This window comes from Heterodontus francisci, chromosome 3 (genome assembly GCF_036365525.1).
Source record: "Heterodontus francisci isolate sHetFra1 chromosome 3, sHetFra1.hap1, whole genome shotgun sequence".
NCBI classification, from domain to species: domain Eukaryota; kingdom Metazoa; phylum Chordata; class Chondrichthyes; order Heterodontiformes; family Heterodontidae; genus Heterodontus; species Heterodontus francisci.
In genome coordinates this window covers 210,682,120-210,708,195 of record NC_090373.1, presented here as the reverse complement: position 1 = coordinate 210,708,195, position 26,076 = coordinate 210,682,120, and the positions used below count along the sequence as shown (strand labels likewise).

At 43.4% G+C, this 26,076-nt stretch overlaps 1 protein-coding gene across 1 annotated transcript in view; it reads left to right on the top strand.

The window, feature by feature from the left end:
- The window catches only part of LOC137367183 (uncharacterized), a 327,563-nt gene that overhangs the window by 273,640 nt on the left and 27,847 nt on the right, over positions 1-26,076 (top strand). Inside the window, exons 5-6 of the mRNA XM_068028620.1 lie at positions 15,819-15,956; positions 18,687-18,943. Coding sequence (XP_067884721.1) covers positions 15,819-15,956; positions 18,687-18,943 — 395 coding nt within the window. The remainder of the gene's footprint in view (positions 1-15,818; positions 15,957-18,686; positions 18,944-26,076) is intronic.

Sequence of the window (26,076 nt, the reverse complement as noted above, 5' to 3'; positions counted from 1 at the left end):
TCACATACATCCACAGTAAACCTAATTTAGACCTTATTTACCACGCACTGTGTTCACATACATCCACAGTAAACCTAATTTAGACCTTATTTACCACACACTGTGTTCACATACATCCACAGTAAACCTAATTTAGACCTTATTTACCACACACTCTGTGTTTGCATACATCCACAGTAAACCTAATTTAGACCTTATTTACCACACACTGTGTGTTCACATACAACCACAGTAAACCTAATTTAGACCTTATTTACCACACACTGTGTTCACATACATCCACAGTAAACCTAATTTAGACCTTATTTACCACACACTCTGTGTTCACATACAACCACAGTAAACCTAATTTAGACCTTATTTATCACACACTGTGTTCACATACATCCACAGTAAACCTAATTTAGACCTTATTTACCACACACTGTGTTCACATACATCCACAGTAAACCTAATTTAGACCTTATTTACCACACACTGTGTTCACATACATCCACAGTAAACCTAATTTAGACCTTATTTACCACACACTGTGTTCACATACATCCACAGTAAACCTAATTTAGACCTTATTTACCACACACTGTGTTCACATACATCCACAGTAAACCTAATTTATACCTTATTTACCACACTCTGTGTGTTCACATACAACCACAGTAAACCTAATTTAGACCTTATTTACCACACACTGTGTGTTTGCATACATTCACAGTAAACCTAATTTAGACCTTATTTACCACACACTGTGTTCACATACATTCACAGTAAACCTAATTTAGACCTTATTTACCACACTCTGTGTGTTCACATACAACCACAGTAAACCTAATTTAGACCTTATTTACCACACACTGTGTGTTTGCATACATTCACAGTAAACCTAATTTAGACCTTATTTACCACACACTGTGTTCACATACAGACACAGTAAACCTAATTTAGACCTTATTTACCACACACTGTGTTCACATACATCCACAGTAAACCTAATTTAGACCTTATTTACCACACACTGTGTGTTTGCATACATCCACAGTAAACCTAATTTAGACCTTATTTACCACACACTGTGTGTTCACATACATCCACAGTAAACCTAATTTAGACCTTATTTACCACACACTGTGTGTTCACATACATCCACAGTAAACCTAATTTAGACCTTATTTACCACACTCTGTGTGTTCACATACATCCACAGTAAACCTAATTTAGACCTTATTTATCACACACTGTGTGTTCACATACATCCACAGTAAACCTAATTTAGACCTTATTTACCACACAATGTGTGTTCACATACATCCACAGTAAACATAATTTAGACCTTATTTACCACACACTGTGTGTTCACATACATCCACAGTAAACCTAATTTAGACCTTATTTACCACACACTGTGTGTTCACATACATCCACAGTAAACCTAATTTAGACCTTATTTACCACACACTGTGTTCACATACATCCACAGTAAACCTAATTTAGACCTTATTTACCACACTCTGTGTTCACATACATCCACAGTAAACCTAATTTAGACCTTATTTACCACACTCTGTGTGTTCACATACATCCACAGTAAACCTAATTTAGACCTTATTTACCACACACTGTGTGTTCACATACATCCACAGTAAACCTAATTTAGACCTTATTTACCACACACTGTGTGTTCACATACAACCACAGTAAACCTAATTTAGACCTTATTTATCACACACTGTGTGTTCACATACATCCACAGTAAACCTAATTTAGACCTTATTTACCACACAATGTGTGTTCACATACATCCACAGTAAACCTAATTTAGACCTTATTTACCACACACTGTGTTCACATACATCCACAGTAAACCTAATTTAGACCTTATTTACCACACACTGTGTGTTCACATACAACCACAGTAAACCTAATTTAGACCTTATTTACCACACACTGTGTGTTCACATACATCCACAGTAAACCTAATTTAGACCTTATTTACCACACTCTGTGTGTTCACATACATCCACAGAAAACCTAATTTAGACCTTATTTATCACACACTGTGTGTTCACATACATCCACAGTAAACCTAATTTAGACCTTATTTACCACACACTGTGTTCACATACATCCACAGTAAACCTAATTTAGACCTTATTTACCACACACTGTGTGTTCACATACATCCACAGTAAACCTAATTTAGACCTTATTTACCACACACTGTGTTCACATACATCCACAGTAAACCTAATTTAGACCTTATTTACCACACACTGTGTTCACATACATCCACAGTAAACCTAATTTAGACCTTATTTACCACACACTGTGTTCACATACATCCACAGTAAACCTAATTTAGACCTTATTTACCACACACTCTGTGTTTGCATACATCCACAGTAAACCTAATTTAGACCTTATTTACCACACACTGTGTGTTCACATACAACCACAGTAAACCTAATTTAGACCTTATTTACCACACACTGTGTTCACATACATCCACAGTAAACCTAATTTAGACCTTATTTACCACACACTCTGTGTTCACATACAACCACAGTAAACCTAATTTAGACCTTATTTATCACACACTGTGTTCACATACATCCACAGTAAACCTAATTTAGACCTTATTTACCACACACTGTGTTCACATACATCCACAGTAAACCTAATTTAGACCTTATTTACCACACACTGTGTTCACATACATCCACAGTAAACCTAATTTAGACCTTATTTACCACACACTGTGTTCACATACATCCACAGTAAACCTAATTTAGACCTTATTTACCACACACTGTGTGTTCACATACATCCACAGTAAACCTAATTTAGACCTTATTTACCACACACTGTGTTCACATACATTCACAGTAAACCTAATTTAGACCTTATTTATCACACACTGTGTTCACAGACATTCACAGTAAACATAATTTAGACCTTATTTACCACACACTGTGTGTTCACATACATCCACAGTAAACCTAATTTAGACCTTATTTACCACACACTGTGTGTTCACATACATTCACAGTAAACGTAATTTAGACCTTATTTACCACACACTGTGTGTTCACATACATCCACAGTAAACCTAATTTAGACCTTATTTACCACACACTGTGTGTTCACATACATCCACAGTAAACCTAATTTAGACCTTACTTACCACACACTGTGTGTTCACATACATTCACAGTAAACCTAATTTAGACCTTATTTACCACACACTGTGTGTTCACATACATTCACAGTAAACCTAATTTAGACCTTATTTACCACACACTGTGTGTTCACATACATCCACAGTAAACCTAATTTAGACCTTATTTACCACACTCTGTGTGTTCACATACATCCACAGTAAACCTAATTTAGACCTTATTTACCACACACTGTGTGTTCACATACATCCACAGTAAACCTAATTTAGACCTTATTTACCACACACTGTGTTCACATACATTCACAGTAAACCTAATTTAGACCTTATTTACCACACACTGTGTTCACATACATCCACAGTAAACCTAATTTAGACCTTATTTACCACACTCTGTGTGTTCACATACATCCACAGTAAACCTAATTTAGACCTTATTTACCACACACTGTGTTCACATACATCCACAGTAAACCTAATTTAGACCTTATTTACCACACACTGTGTGTTCACATACATCCACAGTAAACCTAATTTAGACCTTATTTACCACACTCTGTATGTTCACATACATTCACAGTAAACCTAATTTAGACCTTATTTACCACACACTGTGTGTTCACATACATCCACAGTAAACCTAATTTAGACCTTATTTACCACACACTGTGTGTTCACATACATCCACAGTAAACCTAATTTAGACCTTATTTACCACACTCTGTATGTTCACATACATTCACAGTAAACCTAATTTAGACCTTATTTACCACACACTGTGTGTTCACATACATCCACAGTAAACCTAATTTAGACCTTATTTACCACACACTGTGTGTTCACATACATCCACAGTAAACCTAATTTAGACCTTATTTACCACACACTGTGTGTTCACATACATCCACAGTAAACCTAATTTAGACCTTATTTACCACACTCTGTGTTCACATACATACACAGTAAACCTAATTTAGACCTTATTTACCACACACTGTGTTCACATACATCCACAGTAAAACTAATTTAGACCTTATTTACCACACACTGTGTGTTCACATACATCCACAGTAAACCTAATTTAGACCTTATTTACCACACACTGTGTTCACATACATTCACAGTAAACCTAATTTAGACCTTATTTACCACACACTGTGTTCACATACATCCACAGTAAACCTAATTTAGACCTTATTTACCACACACTGTGTTCACATACATCCACAGTAAACCTAATTTAGACCTTATTTACCACACACTGTGTGTTCACATACATCCACAGTAAACCTAATTTAGACCTTATTTACCACACACTGTGTTCACATACATCCACAGTAAACCTAATTTAGACCTTATTTACCACACACTGTGTGTTCACATACATCCACAGTAAACCTAATTTAGACCTTATTTACCACACACTGTGTGCTCACATACATCCACAGTAAACCTAATTTAGACCTTATTTACCACACACTGTGTGCTCACATACATCCACAGTAAACCTAATTTAGACCTTATTTACCACACACTGTGTGCTCACATGCATCCACAGTAAACCTAATTTAGACCTTATTTACCACACACTGTGTTCACATACATTCACAGTAAACCTAATTTAGACCTTATTTACCACACACTGTGTGTTCACATACATCCACAGTAAACCTAATTTAGACCTTATTTACCACACACTGTGTGCTCACATACATCCACAGTAAACCTAATTTAGACCTTATTTACCACACACTGTGTTCACATACATCCACAGTAAAACTAATTTAGACCTTATTTACCACACACTGTGTGTTCACATACATCCACAGTAAACCTAATTTAGACCTTATTTACCACACACTGTGTTCACATACATTCACAGTAAACCTAATTTAGACCTTATTTACCACACACTGTGTTCACATACATCCACAGTAAACCTAATTTAGACCTTATTTACCACACACTGTGTTCACATACATTCACAGTAAACCTAATTTAGACCTTATTTACCACACACTGTGTTCACATACATTCACAGTAAACCTAATTTAGACCTTATTTACCACACTCTGTGTGTTCACATACATCCACAGTAAACCTAATTTAGACCTTATTTACCACACACTGTGTTCACATACATTCACAGTAAACCTAATTTAGACCTTATTTACCAGACACTGTGTTCACATACATTCACAGTAAACCTAATTTAGACCTTATTTACCACACACTGTGTGTTCACATACATCCACAGTAAACCTAATTTAGACCTTATTTACCACACACTCTGTGTTCACATACATTCACAGTAAACCTAATTTAGACCTTATTTATCACACACTGTGTGTTCACATACATCCACAGTAAACCTAATTTAGACCTTATTTACCACTCACTGTGTTCACATACATCCACAGTAAACCTAATTTAGACCTTATTTACCACACACTCTGTGTTCACATACATTCACAGTAAACCTAATTTAGACCTTATTTACCACTCACTGTGTTCACATACATCCACAGTAAACCTAATTTAGACCTTATTTACCACTCACTGTGTTCACATACATCCACAGTAAACCTAATTTAGACCTTATTTACCACACACTGTGTTCACATACATTCACAGTAAACCTAATTTAGACCTTATTTACCACACACTGTGTTCACATACATTCACAGTAAACCTAATTTAGACCTTATTTACCACACTCTGTGTGTTCACATACATCCACAGTAAACCTAATTTAGACCTTATTTACCACACACTGTGTTCACATACATTCACAGTAAACCTAATTTAGACCTTATTTACCAGACACTGTGTTCACATACATTCACAGTAAACCTAATTTAGACCTTATTTACCACACACTGTGTGTTCACATACATCCACAGTAAACCTAATTTAGACCTTATTTACCACACACTCTGTGTTCACATACATTCACAGTAAACCTAATTTAGACCTTATTTACCACACACTGTGTGTTCACATACATCCACAGTAAACCTAATTTAGACCTTATTTACCACTCACTGTGTTCACATACATCCACAGTAAACCTAATTTAGACCTTATTTACCACACACTCTGTGTTCACATACATTCACAGTAAACCTAATTTAGACCTTATTTACCACTCACTGTGTTCACATACATCCACAGTAAACCTAATTTAGACCTTATTTACCACACTCTGTGTGTTCACATACATCCACAGTAAACCTAATTTAGACCTTATTTACCACACACTCTGTGTTCACATACATTCACAGTAAACCTAATTTAGACCTTATTTACCACACACTCTGTGTTCACATACATCCACAGTAAACCTAATTTAGACCTTATTTACCACACACTGTGTGTTCACATACATCCACAGTAAACCTAATTTAGACCTTATTTACCACACTCTGTGTTCACATACATACACAGTAAACCTAATTTAGACCTTATTTACCACACACTGTGTGTTCACATACATCCACAGTAAACCTAATTTAGACCTTATTTACCACACACTGTGTTCACATACATCCACAGTAAACCTAATTTAGACCTTATTTACCACACACTGTGTGTTCACATACATCCACAGTAAACCTAATTTAGACCTTATTTACCACACACTGTGTGTTCACATACATCCACAGTAAACCTAATTTAGACCTTATTTACCACACACTGTGTGCTCACATACATCCACAGTAAACCTAATTTAGACCTTATTTACCACACACTGTGTTCACATACATCCACAGTAAACCTAATTTAGACCTTATTTACCACACACTGTGTGTTCACATACATCCACAGTAAACCTAATTTAGACCTTATTTACCACACACTGTGTTCACATACATTCACAGTAAACCTAATTTAGACCTTATTTACCACACACTGTGTTCACATACATCCACAGTAAACCTAATTTAGACCTTATTTACCACACTCTGTGTGTTCACATACATCCACAGTAAACCTAATTTAGACCTTATTTACCACACACTGTGTTCACATACATCCACAGTAAACCTAATTTAGACCTTATTTACCACACACTGTGTGTTCACATACATCCACAGTAAACCTAATTTAGACCTTATTTACCACACTCTGTGTGTTCACATACATCCACAGTAAACCTAATTTAGACCTTATTTACCACACACTGTGTGTTCACATACATTCACAGTAAACCTAATTTAGACCTTATTTACCACACACTGTGTTCACATACATTCACAGTAAACCTAATTTAGACCTTATTTACCACACACTGTGTTCACATACATTCACAGTAAACCTAATTTAGACCTTATTTACCACACTCTGTGTGTTCACATACATCCACAGTAAACCTAATTTAGACCTTATTTACCACACACTGTGTTCACATACATTCACAGTAAACCTAATTTAGACCTTATTTACCAGACACTGTGTTCACATACATTCACAGTAAACCTAATTTAGACCTTATTTACCACACACTGTGTGTTCACATACATCCACAGTAAACCTAATTTAGACCTTATTTACCACTCACTGTGTTCACATACATCCACAGTAAACCTAATTTAGACCTTATTTACCACACACTCTGTGTTCACATACATTCACAGTAAACTTAATTTAGACCTTATTTACCACTCACTGTGTTCACATACATCCACAGTAAACCTAATTTAGACCTTATTTACCACACACTGTGTGTTCACATACATTCACAGTAAACCTAATTTAGACCTTATTTACCACACACTCTGTGTTCACATACATTCACAGTAAACCTAATTTAGACCTTATTTACCACACACTCTGTGTTCACATACATCCACAGTAAACCTAATTTAGACCTTATTTACCACACTCTGTGTGTTCACATACATCCACAGTAAACCTAATTTAGACCTTATTTACCACACACTGTGTGTTCACATACATCCACAGTAAACCTAATTTAGACCTTATTTACCACACACTGTGTTCACATACATCCACAGTAAACCTAATTTAGACCTTATTTACCACACACTGTGTTCACATACATCCACAGTAAACCTAATTTAGACCTTATTTATCACACTCTGTGTTCACATACATCCACAGTAAACCTAATTTAGACCTTATTTATCACACACTGTGTGTTCACATACATCCACAGTAAACCTAATTTAGACCTTATTTACCACACACTGTGTGTTCACATACATCCACAGTAAACCTAATTTAGACCTTATTTACCACACACTCTGTGTTCACATACATTCACAGTAAACTTAATTTAGACCTTATTTACCACTCACTGTGTTCACATACATCCACAGTAAACCTAATTTAGACCTTATTTACCACACACTGTGTGTTCACATACATCCACAGTAAACCTAATTTAGACCTTATTTACCACACTCTGTGTGTTCACATACATCCACAGTAAACCTAATTTAGACCTTATTTACCACACACTGTGTGTTCACATACATTCACAGTAAACCTAATTTAGACCTTATTTACCACACACTGTGTTCACATACATTCACAGTAAACCTAATTTAGACCTTATTTACCACACACTGTGTTCACATACATTCACAGTAAACCTAATTTAGACCTTATTTACCACACTCTGTGTGTTCACATACATCCACAGTAAACCTAATTTAGACCTTATTTACCACACACTGTGTTCACATACATTCACAGTAAACCTAATTTAGACCTTATTTACCAGACACTGTGTTCACATACATTCACAGTAAACCTAATTTAGACCTTATTTACCACACACTGTGTGTTCACATACATCCACAGTAAACCTAATTTAGACCTTATTTACCACACACTCTGTGTTCACATACATTCACAGTAAACCTAATTTAGACCTTATTTACCACACACTGTGTGTTCACATACATCCACAGTAAACCTAATTTAGACCTTATTTACCACTCACTGTGTTCACATACATCCACAGTAAACCTAATTTAGACCTTATTTACCACACACTCTGTGTTCACATACATTCACAGTAAACCTAATTTAGACCTTATTTACCACTCACTGTGTTCACATACATCCACAGTAAACCTAATTTAGACCTTATTTACCACACTCTGTGTGTTCACATACATCCACAGTAAACCTAATTTAGACCTTATTTACCACACACTCTGTGTTCACATACATTCACAGTAAACCTAATTTAGACCTTATTTACCACACACTGTGTGTTCACATACATTCACAGTAAACCTAATTTAGACCTTATTTACCACACACTCTGTGTTCACATACATCCACAGTAAACCTAATTTAGACCTTATTTACCACACACTGTGTGTTCACATACATCCACAGTAAACCTAATTTAGACCTTATTTACCACACTCTGTGTTCACATACATACACAGTAAACCTAATTTAGACCTTATTTACCACACACTGTGTGTTCACATACATCCACAGTAAACCTAATTTAGACCTTATTTACCACACACTGTGTTCACATACATCCACAGTAAACCTAATTTAGACCTTATTTACCACACACTGTGTGTTCACATACATCCACAGTAAACCTAATTTAGACCTTATTTACCACACACTGTGTGTTCACATACATCCACAGTAAACCTAATTTAGACCTTATTTACCACACACTGTGTGCTCACATACATCCACAGTAAACCTAATTTAGACCTTATTTACCACACACTGTGTTCACATACATCCACAGTAAACCTAATTTAGACCTTATTTACCACACACTGTGTGTTCACATACATCCACAGTAAACCTAATTTAGACCTTATTTACCACACACTGTGTTCACATACATTCACAGTAAACCTAATTTAGACCTTATTTACCACACACTGTGTTCACATACATCCACAGTAAACCTAATTTAGACCTTATTTACCACACTCTGTGTGTTCACATACATCCACAGTAAACCTAATTTAGACCTTATTTACCACACACTGTGTTCACATACATCCACAGTAAACCTAATTTAGACCTTATTTACCACACACTGTGTGTTCACATACATCCACAGTAAACCTAATTTAGACCTTATTTACCACACTCTGTGTGTTCACATACATCCACAGTAAACCTAATTTAGACCTTATTTACCACACACTGTGTGTTCACATACATTCACAGTAAACCTAATTTAGACCTTATTTACCACACACTGTGTTCACATACATTCACAGTAAACCTAATTTAGACCTTATTTACCACACACTGTGTTCACATACATTCACAGTAAACCTAATTTAGACCTTATTTATCACACACTGTGTGTTCACATACATCCACAGTAAACCTAATTTAGACCTTATTTACCACACACTGTGTGTTCACATACATCCACAGTAAACCTAATTTAGACCTTATTTACCACACACTCTGTGTTCACATACATTCACAGTAAACTTAATTTAGACCTTATTTACCACTCACTGTGTTCACATACATCCACAGTAAACCTAATTTAGACCTTATTTACCACACACTGTGTGTTCACATACATCCACAGTAAACCTAATTTAGACCTTATTTACCACACTCTGTGTGTTCACATACATCCACAGTAAACCTAATTTAGACCTTATTTACCACACACTGTGTGTTCACATACATTCACAGTAAACCTAATTTAGACCTTATTTACCACACACTGTGTTCACATACATTCACAGTAAACCTAATTTAGACCTTATTTACCACACACTGTGTTCACATACATTCACAGTAAACCTAATTTAGACCTTATTTACCACACTCTGTGTGTTCACATACATCCACAGTAAACCTAATTTAGACCTTATTTACCACACACTGTGTTCACATACATTCACAGTAAACCTAATTTAGACCTTATTTACCACACACTGTGTTCACATACATTCACAGTAAACCTAATTTAGACCTTATTTACCACACACTGTGTGTTCACATACATCCACAGTAAACCTAATTTAGACCTTATTTACCACACACTCTGTGTTCACATACATTCACAGTAAACCTAATTTAGACCTTATTTACCACACACTGTGTGTTCACATACATCCACAGTAAACCTAATTTAGACCTTATTTACCACTCACTGTGTTCACATACATCCACAGTAAACCTAATTTAGACCTTATTTACCACACACTCTGTGTTCACATACATTCACAGTAAACCTAATTTAGACCTTATTTACCACTCACTGTGTTCACATACATCCACAGTAAACCTAATTTAGACCTTATTTACCACACTCTGTGTGTTCACATACATCCACAGTAAACCTAATTTAGACCTTATTTACCACACACTCTGTGTTCACATACATTCACAGTAAACCTAATTTAGACCTTATTTACCACACACTGTGTGTTCACATACATTCACAGTAAACCTAATTTAGACCTTATTTACCACACACTCTGTGTTCACATACATCCACAGTAAACCTAATTTAGACCTTATTTACCACACACTGTGTGTTCACATACATCCACAGTAAACCTAATTTAGACCTTATTTACCACACTCTGTGTTCACATACATACACAGTAAACCTAATTTAGACCTTATTTACCACACACTGTGTGTTCACATACATCCACAGTAAACCTAATTTAGACCTTATTTACCACACACTGTGTTCACATACATCCACAGTAAACCTAATTTAGACCTTATTTACCACACACTGTGTGTTCACATACATCCACAGTAAACCTAATTTAGACCTTATTTACCACACACTGTGTGTTCACATACATCCACAGTAAACCTAATTTAGACCTTATTTACCACACACTGTGTGCTCACATACATCCACAGTAAACCTAATTTAGACCTTATTTACCACACACTGTGTTCACATACATCCACAGTAAACCTAATTTAGACCTTATTTACCACACACTGTGTGTTCACATACATCCACAGTAAACCTAATTTAGACCTTATTTACCACACACTGTGTTCACATACATTCACAGTAAACCTAATTTAGACCTTATTTACCACACACTGTGTTCACATACATCCACAGTAAACCTAATTTAGACCTTATTTACCACACTCTGTGTGTTCACATACATCCACAGTAAACCTAATTTAGACCTTATTTACCACACACTGTGTTCACATACATCCACAGTAAACCTAATTTAGACCTTATTTACCACACACTGTGTGTTCACATACATCCACAGTAAACCTAATTTAGACCTTATTTACCACACTCTGTGTGTTCACATACATCCACAGTAAACCTAATTTAGACCTTATTTACCACACACTGTGTGTTCACATACATTCACAGTAAACCTAATTTAGACCTTATTTACCACACACTGTGTTCACATACATTCACAGTAAACCTAATTTAGACCTTATTTACCACACACTGTGTTCACATACATTCACAGTAAACCTAATTTAGACCTTATTTACCACACTCTGTGTGTTCACATACATCCACAGTAAACCTAATTTAGACCTTATTTACCTCACACTGTGTTCACATACATTCACAGTAAACCTAATTTAGACCTTATTTACCAGACACTGTGTTCACATACATTCACAGTAAACCTAATTTAGACCTTATTTACCACACACTGTGTGTTCACATACATCCACAGTAAACCTAATTTAGACCTTATTTACCACACACTCTGTGTTCACATACATTCACAGTAAACCTAATTTAGACCTTATTTACCACACACTGTGTGTTCACATACATCCACAGTAAACCTAATTTAGACCTTATTTACCACTCACTGTGTTCACATACATCCACAGTAAACCTAATTTAGACCTTATTTACCACACACTCTGTGTTCACATACATTCACAGTAAACTTAATTTAGACCTTATTTACCACTCACTGTGTTCACATACATCCACAGTAAACCTAATTTAGACCTTATTTACCACACTCTGTGTGTTCACATACATCCACAGTAAACCTAATTTAGACCTTATTTACCACACACTGTGTGTTCACATACATTCGCAGTAAACCTAATTTAGACCTTATTTACCACACACTCTGTGTTCACATACATTCACAGTAAACCTAATTTAGACCTTATTTACCACACACTCTGTGTTCACATACATCCACAGTAAACCTAATTTAGACCTTATTTACCACACTCTGTGTGTTCACATACATCCACAGTAAACCTAATTTAGACCTTATTTACCACACACTGTGTGTTCACATACATCCACAGTAAACCTAATTTAGACCTTATTTACCACACACTGTGTTCACATACATCCACAGTAAACCTAATTTAGACCTTATTTACCACACACTGTGTTCACATACATCCACAGTAAACCTAATTTAGACCTTATTTATCACACTCTGTGTTCACATACATCCACAGTAAACCTAATTTAGACCTTATTTATCACACACTGTGTGTTCACATACATCCACAGTAAACCTAATTTAGACCTTATTTACCACACACTGTGTGTTCACATACATCCACAGTAAACCTAATTTAGACCTTATTTACCACACACTCTGTGTTCACATACATTCACAGTAAACTTAATTTAGACCTTATTTACCACTCACTGTGTTCACATACATCCACAGTAAACCTAATTTAGACCTTATTTACCACACTCTGTGTGTTCACATACATCCACAGTAAACCTAATTTAGACCTTATTTACCACACACTGTGTGTTCACATACATTCACAGTAAACCTAATTTAGACCTTATTTACCACACACTCTGTGTTCACATACATTCACAGTAAACCTAATTTAGACCTTATTTACCACACACTCTGTGTTCACATACATCCACAGTAAACCTAATTTAGACCTTATTTACCACACTCTGTGTGTTCACATACATCCACAGTAAACCTAATTTAGACCTTATTTACCACACACTGTGTGTTCACATACATCCACAGTAAACCTAATTTAGACCTTATTTACCACACACTGTGTTCACATACATCCACAGTAAACCTAATTTAGACCTTATTTACCACACACTGTGTTCACATACATCCACAGTAAACCTAATTTAGACCTTATTTATCACACACTGTGTGTTCACATACATCCACAGTAAACCTAATTTAGACCTTATTTACCACACACTGTGTGTTCACATACATCCACAGTAAACCTAATTTAGACCTTATTTACCACACACTGTGTGTTCACATCTTTCTTTCTTTTTCTTTTGGGCCTCCTTATCTCGAGAGACAATGGATACGCGCCTGGAGGTGGTCAGTGGTTTGTGAAGCAGCGCCTGGAGTGGCTATAAAGGCCAATTCTGGAGTGACAGGCTCTTCCACAGGTGCTGCAGAGAAATTTGTTTGTTGGGGCTGTTGCACAGTTGGCTCTCCCCTTGCGCCTCTGTCTTTTTTCCTGCCAACTACTATGTCTCTTCGACTCGCCACAATTTAGCCCTGTCTTTATGGCTGCCCGCCAGCTCTGGCGAATGCTGGCAACTGACTCCCACGACTTGTGATCAATGTCACACGATTTCATGTCACGTTTGCAGACGTCTTTATAACGGAGACATGGACGGCCGTTGGGTCTGATACCAGTGGCGAGCTCGCTGTACAATGTGTCTTTGGGGATCCTGCCATCTTCCATGCGGCTCACATGGCCAAGCCATCTCAAGCGCCGCTGACTCAGTAGTGTGTATAAGCTGGGGGTGTTGGCCGCTTCAAGGACTTCTGTGTTGGAGATATAGTCCTGCCACCTGATGGTGGCATCCACAGTAAACCTAATTTAGACCTTATTTACCACACACTGTGTTCACATACATTCACAGTAAACCTAATTTAGACCTTATTGCATTCCCTCTTTCTCTGACCTCACCAAATGCCTTCCTATTTCTTACTCTTGTGCTATCGGCTTCTCCCAATCCTTTGTGCACCTTGTTTGTCCTTCCTTATGCTACATCCTGGTTTCCATCCCCCCTGCCAAGTTGTTTAAACCCTCCTCAATAACATTAACAAACCACCCCACAAGGACATTGGTCCCAGCTCTGTTTATGTGCAACAAATCCTGCATATGGAGGTCCCATCTCCCTTCGGACCAGTTCCAGGAATCTAAAGTCATGCACCATCCCTTTAGCCACTCATCCACATGGCCTAGCCCCCTATTTCTATACTCACTAGCGCTTGGCACCAGGGGTAACCCAGAGATTACTTCCTTTGAGATCCTGCTTGCTAGTTTCTTTCCTACTCCCAAAATCTGTCTGCAGGATCTCATCCCTCTTTTTATCTGTCATTGGTACTGATATGGATCACGACTGCTGGCTGTTCACCCTCCCCCCTCAGAATGCTCTGCAGCCGCTCAGTCAGCCTGGCACCAGAGAGGCAACAAATATCATCCTGGAATCATGTCTGTGGCCGCAGAAATGCCTGTCTGCTGCCCTAACCATAGAATCCCCTCTCACTATTGTTTTCCCAATATTCCTGTCGAGGTGAGGGAAGTGAGGGTCCTGGTACTGGAGGAAGAGGGATTTGGCTCAGCACAAATCAGCAACACCAGGACAAGAACAGAACAAAACAAAGTAAAACTGAATGGTCTTTTGTATCTGTAGGAGGGAAGGAACTTAATTCAAGATTGCTGCCAGCCAACCAGCCAGGTGAAAGAGATTTTGGGAGAGCTGGAAAGACTATGGGCAGAACTGAGGAGATTCCACCAGGACAAGGAGGCATTGTTAGAAGAAACTGAGAAGGTAACTAGTCGATTTCCCTCACCTCTGTCTAACTATAGCGAAGATCTGTTCCTAGATGGGCAGACAGGAGGAAGGTGCAGTTTAACTCTGAGAAGTGTGAGCTAATATATTCTGTGGTAAACAAGATGATGAATGGGAGTATACACGAGATGGACAGACACAGAGGGATGTGGGTGAACAGAGAGACTCAGGGGTCCAAATACGGAACTGCCTGAAAGCGTGAGTGCCATTCAATAATCCCACAAGGGTCGACAGCATTTTTGGTTTTACAAATAGAGTTCAACAATCAAGGCGTAATACCAGATAAGGTCAGGTAACAGGTACATATAGATAGGGGCAGGTTGTAGGTATAGAGAGGCACAGGTAACAGTAAGATAGGAAATGGTAGATAGATAGATATAGGGACAGGTCCTAGCTATAGGTGGGACAAGTGGTAGATAGTGGCTCTGGTAAGCAATGGACAAGGTGAGTTACAGATAATGGATAAGGTTCTGCTATAAAGAATGGGTAGGGTTGATTGGAGATGGTGTAGGGGAATTGGTTGATTACATGGTAAGCATGTCCCTGTCAGACAGGGAAGGGATGGTCATGTGAGGGAACCGTGGTTGACAAGAGAGGTTGAGAGTCTTGTTAGGAAGAAGAAGGATGCGTATATAAAGTTGAGGAAAAAGGGCACAGGCATAGCTCTGGAGGGATACAAGATGGCCAGGAAGGATCTGAAGAAAGGGATTAGGAGAGCTAAGAGAGGGCATGAAAAATGCTTGGCGGGTAGGATAAAAGAAAACCCCAAGGCCTTTTACGCGTATGTCAGAAATATGAGGATGACTAGGGGGACCGTAGGTCCGGTCAAGGACAATAGCGGGAGACTGTGTGTTGAGCCGGAAGAGATAAGTGAGGTTTTGAATGAGTACTTCTCTTCGGTATTTACGAATGAGAAGGGGTGTATTACTGAAGAGGACGGTGGGAAGCAGACTGGTAAGCTCGAGGAAGTGCTCGTTAGGAGGGAAGATGTGTTGGGGTTTTTGAATAACTTGAAGATAGACAAGTCTCCCGGGCCTGACGGGGTATATCCAAGGATGTTATGGGAAGCAAGGGATGAAATTGCAGAGCCGCTGGCAATGATCTTTTCATCTTCTCTGCTGACGGGGGTGGTACCAGGTGATTGGAGGGTGGCAAATGTTGTGCCCCTGTTCAAGAAAGGGAATAGGAACAACCCTGGGAATTACAGGCCAGTTAGTCTTACTTCGGTGGTAGGCAAGTTGATGGAAAAGGTGCTGAGGGATAGGATTTCTGAGCATCTGGAAAGACACTGCTTGATTCGGGACAGTCAGCACGGTTTTGTGAGGGGTAGGTCTTGCCTCACAAGCCTGATTGAATTCTTTGAGCAGGTGACCAAGCAAGTGGATGAGGGTAAACCAGTGGATGTGGTGTACATGGATTTTAGTAAGGCATTTGATAAGGTCCCCCATGGTAGACTTATGGAGAAAGTCAGGAGGCATGGGATAGTGGGGAATGTGGCCAGTTGGATTAAGAATTGGCTAACTGATAGAAGGCAGAGAGTGGTCTTAGATGGTAAATACTCAGCCTGGAGCCCAGTTACCAGTGGCGTGCCGCAGGGATCAGTTCTGGGTCCTCTCCTGTTTGTGATTTTTATTAACGACTTGGATGAGGAAGTCGAAGGGTGGGTCAGTAAATTTGCAGATGATACAAAGGTTGGTGGAGTTGTGGATACCGAGGAGGGCTATTGTCGTCTGCAAAGGGACTTGGATAGGTTGCAGTGCTGGGCTGAAAAGTGGCAGATGGAGTTTAACCCTGAAAAGTGTGAGGTCGTCCATTTTGGAAGGACAAACATGAATGCAAAATACTGGGTTAACGGTAGGGTTCTTGGGCATGTGGAGGAGCAGAGAGACCTTGGGGTCTATGTGCATAGATCATTGAAAGTTGCAACTCAAGTGGATAGGGCTGTGAAGAAGGCATATGGGGTGTTAGCGTTCATTAGCAGAGGGATTGAATTTAAGAGCCGTGAGGTGATGATGCAGCTGTACAGGACCTTGGTAAGGCCTCATTTGGAGTACTGTGTGCAGTTCTGGTCGCCTCATTTTAGGAAGGATGTGGAAGCCTTGGAGAGGGTGCAGAGGAGATTTACCAGGATGTTGCCTGGAATGGAGAATAAGTCTTACGAGGAAAGGCTGAACATTCTAGGCCTCTTCTCATTAGAAAGGAGAAGGATGAGGGGTGACATGATAGAGGTTTATAAGATGATCAGGGGAATAGATAGGGTAGACAGTCAGAAACTTTTTCCCCGGGTGGAGCAAAGCATTACAAGGGGTCATAAATTTAAGGTGAAGGGTGGGAGATATAAGGGGGATGTCAGGGGAAGGTTCTTTACCCAGAGAGTGGTCGAGGCATGGAATGCCTTGCCCGGGGAAGTTGTTGAGTCAGAAACTTTAGGGACTTTCAAAAGGCTTTTGGATAGGTATATGGATAAAGGAGAATGATGGGGTATAGATTAAATTGTCCTTGACAGAGGACAAAGGATCGGCACAACATTGTGGGCCGAAGGGCCTGTTCTGTGCTGTATGTTCTATGTTCTATGTTCTATGGTAAATGATGGGGAAGCTGGACATTGAGTTGTTGCTGGAATTGGCCAGCAGATGACGGACAGCAATACCCCATATAACCTGTACAAGCCCATTGTCACTTTTGATATTGTATGTCTGGATTTCACAGGCCTTAAAGGTTCTTGGGGAGTTGAGCGATATCAAGGACTTTCTGCAGTTTGCTGAGGCTACCCTCTTGGACTCTACCCCAGAGAACAACGTGCAAATGATCAGGACGATCCTCGAGGAGCTGAAACATCTGGAAACTGAGATGTGGTCCAGCAGTGCCAAGCTCCAGACACTCAGAGAAAAGAGAGACCTGTTTCCCAGAAGGAATTACTTTTTGTTGGAGAAGATTGAAATGAAGATTGAGGCTGCTGACAGAAGGTAAGAGTTGGCCTATGAGCTGCGTAGACTGTAGAACTATTCCAGCAGTTGGAACAATACTTTGCTCACAGATCAACAACATGGAGTCACAGAGAGGCTCATTGTGTTGCATTGAGTGAAACCAGTGTCATCAGTTGAGTGAAAGTAGACTGGTTGCGCAATCATTTCAGGCTGTCAATTCAAAGCAGAGATTGATTCCCTCACCATGAGGTAGAACTCGCAAGGAAGGACCACACAGACCAATGGACTCTCATCTTGCACCTGTAGTCGAATCATAGAATCTTAAAGCACAGGAGGAGGCCATTCGGCCTGTCCCGCCTGTGCTGTTCATTTAAAGAACAGCCCAATCCATTCTCTACTCCAGTTTTTTGTAAATTAGTCCTCTTCAAGGATGTGTCCAATTGCCATCTGAAAGTTCCTCTGTCTGATTCCACCATCCTTTCAAGGAGTGCATTCCCGATCTCAACAAATCTGTGAAAAAAAATTCTCCTCATTTCTTTTGTCAATTATTTTAAATCTGTGACCTTTGGTTACTGACCCACATGGAAGAGGAAACAGTTTGCCTCTACTTGTTCCATCAAAACCTTTCCTGATTTGGAACATCTCCATGAAATCTCCCCTTAACCTACCCTGCTCTAAGGAGAACAACATCCCCAAACTATCGACATAACTGAACTCACTCAGCCCTGCTACAATCCTGGTAATAATATGTCCATGACTCACATTGCATCAGGAGCCTACAGGGGCTGAAATTGCTCTTCACTAGGAGAGTAAAATGGGAACATGGCGAATCGCCAGGCCGTGTTACACCCACTGCAATCCGTTCTCATTCCGACTCTCTACAATGGAAAGGAGAGCACTGCGCAGTGCTACACTACCTTCCCATTCACTAGGTAGTGTGCCATTCTCAAGGACAAATTACAGCCCAATAAATGAAGAAATGAACCTGCATTTATAAAGCCTCCACCCTGACCTCAAGATTTCCCAGAGAGGTTTACAGCTAGGAAGAACAGTCACGATGGTAATGAGGGAAATTTGTGCACAGAAGGATCCAACAAGCTGCAATGTGATTATGACCAGATAACTTATTTTAGTGATGTTGATTGAGGAATAAATATTGTCCATATCACACCGCGGAGAACTCCGCTGGTCTTCTGCCAATATTACCATAGCATCGTTTACATTCACCCGAAAGGGCAGATGGGGATCTCGGTTAAAAGTCACATCCAAAAGATGGCGCATTCCATAGTGCAGCACTCCCTCAGTACTGACCCTGCGACAGCGCAGCACTGCCTCAGTACTGACCCTCCGACAGTGCAGCACTCCCTCAGTACTGACCCTCCGACAGTGCAGCACTGCCTCAGTACTGACCCTCTGATAGAGCGGCACTCCCTCAGTACTGACCCTCCGACAGTGCAGCACTCCCACAGTACTGACCCTCCGACAGTGCAGCACTCCCTCAGTACTGACCCTCCGACAGTGCAGCACTGCCTCAGTACTGACCCTCTGATAGAGCGGCACTCCCTCAGTACTGACCCTCCGACAGTGCAGCACTCCCTCAGTACTGACCCTCTGACAGTGCAGCACTCCCTCAGTACTGACCCTCTGACAGTGCAGCACTCCCTCAGTACTGACCCTCCGACAGTGCAGCACTCCCTCAGTACTGACCCTCCGACAGTGCAGCACTGCCTCAGTACTGACCCTCTGATAGAGCGGCACTCCCTCAGTACTGACCCTCCGACAGTGCAGCACTCCCTCAGTACTGACCCTCTGACAGTGCAGCACTCCCTCAGTACTGACCCTCTGACAGTGCAGCACTCCCTCAGGACTGACCCTCCGACAGTGCAGCACTCCCTCAGTACTGACCCTCCGACAGTACAGCACTCCCTCAGTACTGACCCTCTGACAGTGCAGCACTCCCTCAGTACTGACCCTCTGACAGTGCAGCACTCCCTCAGTACTGACCCTCCGACAGTGCAGCACTCCCTCAGTACTGACCCTCCGACAGTGCAGCACTGCTTCAGTACTGACCCTCTGATAGAGCGGCACTCCCTCAGTACTGACCCTCCGACAGTGCAGCACTCCCTCAGTACTGACCCTCCGACAGTGCAGCACTCCCTCAGTACTGACCCTCCGACAGTGCAGCACTCCCTCAGTACTGACCCTCCGACAGTGCAGCACTCCCTCAGTACTGACCCTCTGACAGTGCAGCACTCCCTCAGTACTGACCCTCCGACAGTGCAGCACTCCCTCTGTACTGACCCTCCGACAGTGCAGCACTCCCTCAGTACTGACCCTCCGACAGTGCAGCACTCCCTCAGTACTGACCCTCCGACAGTGCAGCACTCCCTCAGTACTGACCCTCCGACAGTGCAGCACTCCCTCAGTACTGACCCTCTGACAGTGCAGCACTCCCTCAGTACTAACCCTCCGACAGTGCGGCAGTCCCTCAGTACTGACCCTCCGACAGTGCAGCACTCCCTCAGTACTGACCCTCTGACAGTGCAGCACTCCCTCAGTACTGACCCTCCGACAGTGCAGCACTCCCTCAGTACTGACCCTCCGACAGTGCAGCACTCCCTCAGTACTGACCCTCCGACAGTGCAGCACTCCCTCAGTACTGACCCTCCGACAGTGCAGCACTCCCTCAGTACTGACCCTCCGACAGTGCAGCACTCCCTCAGTACTGACCCTGCGACAGTGCAGCACTCCCTCAGTACTGACCCTCCGACAGTGCAGCACTCCCTCAGTACTGACCCTCCGACAGTGCAGCACTCCCTCAGTACTGACCCTCCGACAGTGCAGCACTCCCTCAGTACTGACCCTCCGACAGTGCAGCACTCCCTCAGTACTGACCCTCTGACAGTGCAGCACTCCCTTAGTACTGACCCTCCGACAGTGCAGCACTCCCTCAGTACTGACCCTCTGACAGTGCAGCACTCCCTCAGTACTGACCCTGCGACAGTGCAGCACTCCCTCTGTACTGACCCTCCGACAGTGCAGCACTCCCTCAGGACTGACCTACTGACAGCGCAGCACTCCCTCAGTACTGACCCTGCGACAGTGCAGCACTCCCTCAGTACTGACCCTCCGACAGTGCAGCACTACCTCAGTACTGACCCTCCGACAGTGCAGCACTCCCTCAGTACTGACCCTCCGACAGTGCAGCACTCCCTCAGTACTGACCCTCCGACAGTGCAGCACTCCCTCAGTACTGACCCTCCGACAGTGCAGCACTCCCTCAGTACTGACCCTCCGACAGTGCAGCACTCCATCTGTACTGACCCTCCGACAGTGCAGCACTCCCTCAGTACTGACCCTCCGACAGTGCAGCACTCCCTCAGTACTGACCCTGCGACAGTGCAGCACTCCCTCTGTACTGACCCTCCGACAGTGCAGCACTCCCTCAGTACTGACCCTCCGACAGTGCAGCACTCCCTCAGTACTGACCCTGCGACAGTGCAGCACTCCCTCAGTACTGACCCTCCGACAGTGCAGCACTCCCTCAGTACTGACCCTCCGACATGCAGCACTCCCTCAGTACTGACCCTGCGACAGTGCAGCACTCCCTCAGTACTGACCCTCCGACAGGGCAGCACTCCCTCAGTACTGACCCTCCGACAGTGCAGCACTCCCTCAGTACTGACCCTCCGACATGCAGCACTCCCTCAGTACTGACCCTCCGACAGTGCAGCACTCCCTCAGTACTGACCCTGCGACAGTGCAGCACTCCCTCAGTACTGACCCTCCGACAGTGCAGCACTCCCTCAGTACTGACCCTCCGACAGTGCAGCACTCCCTCAGTACTGACCCTCCGACAGTGCAGCACTCCCTCAGTACTGACCCTCCGACAGTGCAGCACTCCCTCAGTACTGACCCTCCGACAGTGCAGCACTCCCTCAGTACTGACCCTCCGACAGTGCAGCACTCCCTCAGTACTGACCCTCCGACAGTGCAGCACTCCCTCAGTACTGACCCTCCGACAGTGCAGCATTCCCTCAGTACTGACCCTCCGACAGTGCAGCACTCCCTCAGTCCTGACCCTCCGACAGTGCAGCACTCCCTCAGTACTGACCCTCTGACAGTGCAGCATTCCCTCAGTACTGACCCACCGACAGTGCAGCACTCCCTCAGTACTGACCCTCCGACAGTGCAGCATTCCCTCAGTACTGACCCTCCGACAGTGCAGCACTCCCTCAGTACAGACCCTCCGACAGTGCAGCACTCCCTCAGTACTGACCCTCCGACAGTGCAGCACTCCCTCAGTACTGACCCTCCGACAGTGCAGCACTCCCTCAGTACTGACCCTTCGACAGTGCAGCACTCCCTCAGTACTGACCCTCCGACAGTGCAGCATTGCCTCAGTACTGACCCTGCGACAGTGCAGCACTCCCTCAGTACTGACCCTCCGACAGTGCAGCACTCCCTCAGTACTGACCCTCCGACAGTGCAGCACTCCCTCAGTACTGACCCTCCGACAGTGCAGCACTCCCTCAGTACTGACCCTCCGACAGTGCAGCATTCCCTCAGTACTGACCCTCCGACAGTGCAGCACTCCCTCAGTCCTGACCCTCCGACAGTGCAGCACTCCCTCAGTAGTGACCCTCTGACAGTGCAGCATTCCCTCAGTACTGACCCACCAACAGTGCAGCACTCCCTCAGTACTGACCCTCCGACAGTGCAGCATTCCCTCAGTACTGACCCTCCGACAGTGCAGCACTCCCTCAGTACAGACCCTCCGACAGTGCAGCACTCCCTCAGTACTGACCCTCCGACAGTGCAGCACTCCCTCAGTACTGACCCTCCGACAGTGCAGCATTCCCTCAGTACTGACCCTCCGACAGTGCAGCTCTCCCTCAGTACTGACCCTCCGACAGTGCAGCATTCCCTCAGTACTGACCCTCCGACAGTGCAGCATTCCCTCAGTACTGACCCTCAGACAGTGCAGCACTCCCTCAGTACTGACCCTCCGACAGTGCAGCATTCCCTCAGTACTGACCCTCCGACAGTGCAGCATTCCCTCAGTACTGACCCTGCGACAGTGCAGCACTCCCTCAGTACTGACCCTCCGACAGTGCAGCATTCCCTCAGTACTGACCCTGCGACAGTGCAGCACTCCCTCAGTACTGACCCTCCGACAGTGCAGCACTCCCTCAGTACTGACCCTCCGAAACTGCAGCACTCCCTCAGTACTGACCCTCCGACAGTGCAGCATTCCCTCAGCACTGACCCTCTGACACTGCAGCACTCCCTCAGTACTGACCCTCCGACAGTGCAGCACTCCCTCAGTACTGACCCTGCGACAGTGCAGCATTCCCTCAGTACTGACCCTCCGACAGTGCAGCACTCCCTCAGTACTGACACTGCCACAGTGCAGCACTCCCTCAGTACTGACCCTCCGACAGTGCAGCATTCCCTCAGTACTGACCCTGCGACAGTGCAGCACTCCCTCAGTACTGACCCTCCTACAGTGCAGCACTCCCTCAGTACTGACCCTCTGACAGTGCAGCATTCCCTCAGTACTGACCCTGCGACAGTGCAGCACTCCATCAGTACTGACCCTCCGACAGTGCAGCATTCCCTCAGTACTGACCCTCCGACAGTGCAGCACTCCCTCAGTAATGACCCTCCTACAGTGCAGCACTCCCTCAGTACTGACCCTCTGACAGTGCAGCATTCCCTCAGTACTGACCCTGCGACAGTGCAGCACTCCATCAGTACTGACCCTCCGACAGTGCAGCATTCCCTCAGTACTGACCCTCCGACAGTGCAGCACTCCCTCAGTACTGACCCTCCGACAGTGCAGCATTCCCTCAGTACTGACCCTGCGACAGTGCAGCACTCCCTCAGTACTGACCCTCCGACAGTGCAGCACTCCCTCAGTACTGACCCTCCGACAGTGCAGCATTCCCTCAGTACTGACCCTCCGACAGTGCAGCATTCCCTCAGTACTGACCCTGTGACAGTGCAGCACTCCCTCAGTACTGACCCTCCGACAGTGCAGCAGTCCCTCAGTACTGACCCTCCAACAGTGCAGCACTCCCTCAGGAATGATCCTCCGACAGTGCAGCACTCCCTCAGTACTGACCCTCCGACAGTGCAGCACTCACTCAGTACTGACCCTCTGACAGTGCAGCACTCACTCAGTACTGACCCTCCGACAGTGCAGCACTCACTCAGTACTGACCCTCCGACAGTGCAGCACTCCCTCAGTACTGACCCTCTGACCGTGCAGCACTCACTGAGTACTGACCCTCTGACAGTGCAGTACTCCCTCAGTACTGACCCTCCGACAGTGCAGTACCCCCTCAGTACTGACCCTCCGACATGGCAGCAGTCCCTCAGTACTGACCCTCCGACAGTGCAGCACCCCCTCAGTACTGACCCTCCGACAGTGCAGCACTCCCTCAGTACTGACCCTCCGACAGTGCAGCACTCCCTCAGTACTGACCCTCCGACAGTACAGCATCCCCTCAGTACTGACCCTCCGACAGTGCAGCACTCCCTCAGTACTGACCCTCCGACAGTGCAGCAGTCCCTCAGTACTGGCCCTCCGACACTGCAGCAGTCCTTCAGTACTGACCCTCCGACAGCGCAGCACTCCCTCAGTACTGACCCTCTGACAGTGCAGCACTCCCTCTGTACTGACCCTCTCACAGTGCAGCACTCACTCAGTACTGACCCTCTGACAGTGCAGCACTCCCTCAGTACTGACCCTCTGACAGTGCAGCACTCACTCAGTGCTGACCCTCTGACAGTGCAGCACTCCCTCAGTACTGACCCTCTGACAGTGCAGCACTCACTCAGTACTGACCCTCTGACAGTGCAGCACTCACTCAGTACTGACCCTCTGACCGTGCAGCACTCACTCAGTACTGACCCTCTGACAGTGCAGTACTCCCTCAGTACTGACCCTTCGACAGTGCAGCACCCCCTCAGTACTGACCACCGACAGTGCAGCACCCCCTCAGTACTGACCCTCTGACAGTGCAGCACCCCCTCAGTACTGACCCTCCGACAGTGCAGCACTCCCTCACTACTGACCCTCCGACAGTGCAGCACTCCCTCCATGCTGACCCTCCGACAGTGCAGCACTCCCTCAGTACTGACCCTCCGACAGTGCAGCACTCACT